General features: G+C 54.0%; 1 protein-coding gene across 1 annotated transcript; it reads left to right on the top strand.

Annotated features, from left to right (window-relative positions):
- The first annotated feature begins 3979 nt into the window (after positions 1–3979).
- Positions 3980–5404, top strand: LOC120658942 (bisdemethoxycurcumin synthase-like). The gene is made up of 2 exons (XM_039937052.1): positions 3980–4169; positions 4268–5404. The coding sequence occupies exons 1-2, from the start codon at positions 3980–3982 to the stop codon at positions 5314–5316; spliced, it is 1239 nt and encodes a 412-aa protein (XP_039792986.1). The 3' UTR covers positions 5317–5404.
- Positions 5405–5998: the final 594 nt, after the last annotated feature.

Below are 5998 nucleotides of genomic sequence, written 5' to 3'. Positions count from 1 at the left end.
TTTTCCGATCATCAAAAGAAAAATCATCCAAATATATATCCGTGAGGCGAGCAAGTTTATTCACATCAAAGTTAGAGAATGAATCTCTAGGATCAAGGCAAGCAAAGTAAGTAAGTAATTCCGATGATACCTCACTGAATCGATGATCAAAGAAGGTATCAACACCAAAGACATGGCCTCAACAATATTTTGATCCTTCTTCTGCAACAGATGAGTGCTTGGGTTTGTGCTACTGGATCCGAATGGACTAAAATAGCTCTTTAGATCTGAAATAAATAGTCAAATTCACATTAAAGTAAATTAGTTTAAGTTCCCAATCCTATACAACACCCAAAAAACACTACTTCTCTCACGTCTTCCTTGTGCCTTTATTTTCCCTTTTCTGCTAGAGCTTGGTTGTTGCTCCATGGAGCTTGAGCCGGCGGCTGCCTTCCCTTCCCTAGTTTATGCTGCAGTGAGTGAGTAATTCTGTAATTGAGATTTGAGAGTGACCAAGGGATGGAGGGAGAGGGTAAGGGGCAGAGGGATGAGGGGAGGGAGTACCGGAGGCCGCAGCGGCGCTGCGGGGAGCCGGAGAGGGGGCTGCCGGCTGCGCCCGCGCCGCTGCAGGGAGCCGGGGAGGCGGCGAGGCACCCAGGCACGGCGCAGACACGGGGAGCCGCCGAGGCGCCGTGCCGGGGATGAAGGCCGGAGGGCGTGGGCTCCGGCACGCCACTGCAGCCTGCAGCAGGGAGCCGGGGAGGCAGCGAGGTGCCCAGGCGCGTCGGGGCCGGAGGGGCGGAGGGTGAGGGCGCCGCTGTAGGGAGCCGGGATCTAGGCGAGGGCGTCGGGCGCGCGGCGCCTCGTTGTGCAGCGGGGACGACTAGGACAAACTGACGAAGTTGCGGCTGCTAGGGTCAGGGAGGTAAACCGGACTTTCTTCATGGGCCGATGTATATTCTCACTATGGGTCGGGCCGAGGTATGGCGAGAGCCACACCTCGCCACACTGGGCCCTCCGCCACTGAAACCAAGGCACCCCGGGATGGAGCACGCGGGAATGATGATTCTCCACCCAAATGAAGCTCTCTTGGGCCTTGGATCGATGTAGGATGAATGGATTTGGGTCCTAGGGTTTGGGGGAAGAAAAGAGAGGAGAGGGAGAGAGAGCTCGAGCTTGAGCCGGCTCTGGTGAGGGAAGAGAGTGGTTGGGAGAGAGAGTGAGGTTTAAATGATGTGGGCCCCAAAAACTCCCAACTCGGGTTAGACCGGTCAGACCGGTCGCCCATACCGGTCAGACCGGTCCGGGCCAGGCTGACAGGAAATGTCTTTGGTTTATGTTTTACCGTGTGAGTTTAAAAACTAATAATTTTAATTGACTTAATTATCGAGGATTAATACCTGGGTGTTACATAGATCAGGCGTGCGCAGCGCGCGGACGGACCGGCTGCCGTGCGCACGGCGAACCCGTCGACGTGCGTGGCCCAGGCCCCAGGACGACTATCCTGACTACTACTTCCGCGTCACCAACAGCGAGCACCTCACCGACCTCAAGGCCAAGCTCACCAGGATCTGTAAGCAACCATTCAGATTCAGCTCGTTTCCTTCCATTTCGCTTCATGTTCTTTCAGATTATTGGAACAAAATAAGGAGCTCACAATGAGCTTCACATTTCAGGCAAGAAGTCGTGGAAATATCGAACGACGGAGGGGTTGTCGGCTCCCTACGCACCCCACGATGGATGCTCTGCTCGGTTTCCAGCTCCTAGGCTCGCGGCTCGCGCGTGCTGTTTCGATCACGCCCCTTCGCCCATCAATTCCATCGGCTCCTAGGCTGCCATTGCGGACACGGCCGCTGGCATCTTGGGGGGAAAAAATTCGGTGCAGGAGGGTTGCAAATCGCGGCCCGTGCAGCCTGCTCCCGATGCGAAACATCTGTGTCCATCTAGCGATTAGGATGGCAGACTGATGGAACACCTCATTCCCCTCGGCTCCATCGTCTAGAAATAGAAATCGCGGCTCGGCTGAGCCCAGAGACGCGGCTCGATCTCGGTATTTCCCCCACCCGCCACTGTCACCCACCTGTGATCTGCGTCGCTGATGTCACCCCGTCCTCGTCCTCGCCGACCCCTCCGCCGTTGCTCGACACGGTCTCCTGCAACCTGATCTCGCGGTGCTAGGGGTGGTAAAGGGCCCAATATTTTAAACTAGAAAATTTAAAGGCCGGATTTTAAAATGGTCGGACTTTAATTTTATATAATTTTGAATTAAAAATTTTAAAAGTCTTATTGGATTGTGAAGAGACCGCTAGGGCCATGACCCATTACCACCCATACGCGCTGCAAGACATCCCATTCCCGCTGGCGTTCTGCCTGTAGGCGTTCTTGTCGCCTGCAGCACTGCCAGCACAGGGGCTGGGCTCCTTGCGCTCAGCTTTGAGAAGCCTGAAGATACCCTTAGTCGAGCACTCATGGAATCAAGGTTTCCTGCAGAGTGCCTTATTATTGCCTCAAATGATTCAAATTTAGAGTTCTCAAGCAAGAAGATTTGACAAATATTCCAAATATATCTTGAATCGGTGATGATCTGCTTCTTTTGTTTTACAGGGAATAGCTGCCAATTTATTGTTTTCCTCGTCAAACATTTCCTTGCATTAGCAGTAACCAATAGTTAGAAGATTGTGATTAGAAAGGCTAAATTAAGTTAGAAGATGCTGATTAGAAAGGCCAAATTAAGTTAGAAGATGCTGGCTTTTGTTGGAATCAGTCCAGATCTTCAACAGGTCTGCAGTCAGTTCATGATCAAGTGTCCATATACAGAGATTTTCACAGGATCAATGTACATTGTATATTTATATATAAAATACACACATAGATGTTTTGAAATCTGCAACATCGAGCAGCTAACTGTGAAATGCATGGCTAGTTCAAATGTTCAGAAAACAGGCTATAATCGCATCCTAAATTCAGGTTAACAATAAGGAAGATATAACTCTTTGGAAAGATGCTGACGTACAAATATCTCGCAAGGGGTTATCACGGGAGACACTATAAATTTCATTTGTCAAGGGAGACATTGTAATTTTCATCAAAAAAAAGGAAGACATTGTAATCTTCAGTTTCCATTTTGGGTACAGTAGTGCACTCGGTTGTGTGCTTCTTGAGCTAGCACTTCTACTATCTTGAATAGATAATTGCTGATATAATTTGAAAGAATAGGTCACACATGAAAAGAGCACTAGCTGTATGCAATGGATGAAAGATTTGGTCGTATCATTGAATCACCAGCTCGGCTGTTAGGGTTGATGGCTCGATGCCAGCAGGCAGCAGGGGCTAGCTGGATCACAGTCTCGTCACCTTCATCATCTGGACCTTCCGCAGACTCATTTTCATTTTTTGTGAGAAGGGAGGGAGGTCGATTTTCGCTTTCCTTGAGAAGGGAAGCTGTGGCTTAATCGACGAAGCAGCAAGAGCAGGTGGCAGAATCACTATCCTCGGTGGATGAAGCAACGCGGATCATGGGCGGGCGACACCGACGGCGGGCGGGGGAAACACTGAGCCATGTCTATGGGCTAAGCCGAGCCGCGATTAGCTCATTACCATGCGGAGCCGAGGGGGAAGGAGGTGCTCCATCAGTCTGCCGTCCGATTCGCTAGATGGACAGATGGCTTGTATCGAGGCAGGGCTGCACAGGCTGCGATTTGCCGCCCTCGCGGAACGAGATCACGTTGGCAAGCCGTGAAGCGCCTCGCACGGCGGGCTGCAAACTGCATTCGCTGCAGCCCTGCGACCTCCACGCGTCGGCAATCTGGTTGGGGCTGCAGCCCTGCGTGCAGGCGGTCTGCAAACCGCGTCCGCTGCAGCCCTGCGTGCAGGCGGGCTGCAAAACCTCTGCTGCTCCTATATAAGCGCACGACGCCCGGCCGTGCGTTTCAGCAAAGACACCTGCGACAGCAACATCGGCTAGCTCTGTCTGTGTCCGCTGGAACCCATAGCAGCAACCATGGGAAGCGCTCCGGCGAACGTCCGCGAGATCTGCCGCGCGCGGCGCGCCGACGGCCCCGCCGCCATCCTCGCCATCGGCACTGCCAACCCGGCCAACTGTGTGCTCCAGGACGAGTTCCCGGACTTCTACTTCGGCGCCACCAAGAGCGAGCACCTCACCGGCCTCCAGGACAAGTTCACGAGACTTTGTAAGCACGCGACCAGATCTCACCATTTACCCTTTAGGCTACCTAGCTAACAGCATGGGCACGTCTCACAAATTCACAATGCTCGATGTTGCCAACAGGCCAGAAGCTGGGCGTGCGGAAGCGCTACCTGCACCACACCGAGGAGCTGCTGGGCGCGCACCCGGAATTCCTGGACCCCCACGCGCCGTCCCTCGACGCGCGGCTGGACATCGCCAAGGCCGCGGTGCCGGAGCTCGCCGCGGAGGCCTCCCGGAGGGCCATCGCCGAGTGGGGCCGCCCGGCCGCCGACATCACACACCTCGTCGTCACCACCAACTCCGGCGCGCACATGCCGGGCGTCGACTTCCGGCTGGTCCCGCTCCTCGGCCTCCGCCCCACCGTGCGCCGCACCATGCTCTACCTCAACGGCTGCTTCGCCGGCGCCGCCGTGCTGCGCGTCGCCAAGGACGTCGCCGAGAACAACCGCGGCGCGCGCGTGCTCGTCGTCAGCGCCGAGATCACCGTCCAGCTCTTCACCCGCCCCGAGGAGGGTTGCTTCCAGACGCTCGTCAACCAGGGCCTCTTCGGCGACGGCGCGGGCGCCGTCGTCATCGGCGCCGACCCCGTGATGATCAGGACCCCCGCCGTCGTTCGAGAGCGCCCAATTTTCGAGATCGTGTCCGCCGCGCAGACCATCGTACCGGACTCCGAGGACGTCATCACCATGCACGTCACCAAAGGCGGCTATGGCGGCGACATCTCCACCAGGAAGGTCCTCGTGCTCATCGGCGACAACATCGAGCGCTGCCTCCTCGACGCGTTTGAGCCGCTCGGCATCGGCGCAGGATGGAACGACCTGTTCTGGGCCGTGCACCCGGGCTCGTCGCCGGTCCTGGACCAGGTCGACGCCGTGCTCCGGCTCAAGCCCGAGAAGCTGGCGGCGAGCAGGCGCGTCCTGAGCGAGTACGGGAACATGTTCGGCGTCACGGTGATCTTCGTGCTCGACGAGCTGCGCCGCCGGATGGAGAAGGAGGAGGAGGAGGGGGCGCCCGAGTGGGGGGCCTTGATGGCGTTCGGACCCGGGCTCACCGTTGAGACGATGGTGCTGCACCGGTGCGTGGCGCAGGGCACAGGCGCCGCCCCACCTGACAAACTGGCTGCGGCCTAAGCGTCACCAGTTTGTGTTGGATTTGCATCAGGCTTCCATGCATGTTGCTTGGTCAAAGACTTTGCTTGTGATGACTGCTTGTGTAATAAATTCAGAGCTGGATAACTGATTCCAAACGATTGTTGCTGACTTTGATATTGAATATACAACTTCAGCAGACAAAGCAATGATAATCAAAGACATTGTCTCAAGTGAGTGCTAAACCAACGGATTCTCATTTCTGGAAGGGTCTCCTCAATGTTAAGCATACTTTTCTCTCCTACACTTTCTACAATATCAAAGATGGTTCCCAGATTAGCTTCTGGGAAGATGTTTGGAGAGGAAATCATCCATTCAGTGAGCGGTTCCCAAATTTATATCATGTTGTGTTTAATAAGCATGATACTGTGGAACAAGTAGTGTCTACCAACCCTTTGAATCTCTCTTTTCGAAGAACGTTGGGAGGGGTTAAGCTAACTAAATATATTAATCTTGTGGCTTATTTAAGGGATTTTAACTTAGCGGACGAAAGGGACACTATTTCTTGGAAACTACATAATAATGGACAATTTTCAGTCCGTTCTATGTACCAAAAATTGATTAATCAACAGGTCCCGTTCCGACATAAATATATCTGGAAGTTGAAAATCCCGCTAAAGATTAAGATCTTCCTTTGGTACCTCTTGAAAGGGGTGTTGTTGAC

Source organism: Panicum virgatum, chromosome 2N (assembly GCF_016808335.1).
Source record: "Panicum virgatum strain AP13 chromosome 2N, P.virgatum_v5, whole genome shotgun sequence".
In the NCBI taxonomy this organism is placed as follows: domain Eukaryota; kingdom Viridiplantae; phylum Streptophyta; class Magnoliopsida; order Poales; family Poaceae; genus Panicum; species Panicum virgatum.
This window is presented reverse-complemented; position numbering and strand designations above follow the sequence as displayed.

What these genes read in the sequence shown, in the direction of transcription:
- LOC120658942 (XM_039937052.1), top strand. Translation starts at nt 3,980, where the DNA reads ATGGGAAGCGCTCCGGCGAACGTCCGCGAGATCTGCCGCGCGCGGCGC. An exon ending in GGACAAGTTCACGAGACTTT is followed by an intron (nt 4,170 to 4,267) that starts GTAAGCACGCGA and finishes TGTTGCCAACAG; the next exon opens with GCCAGAAGCTGGGCGTGCGG.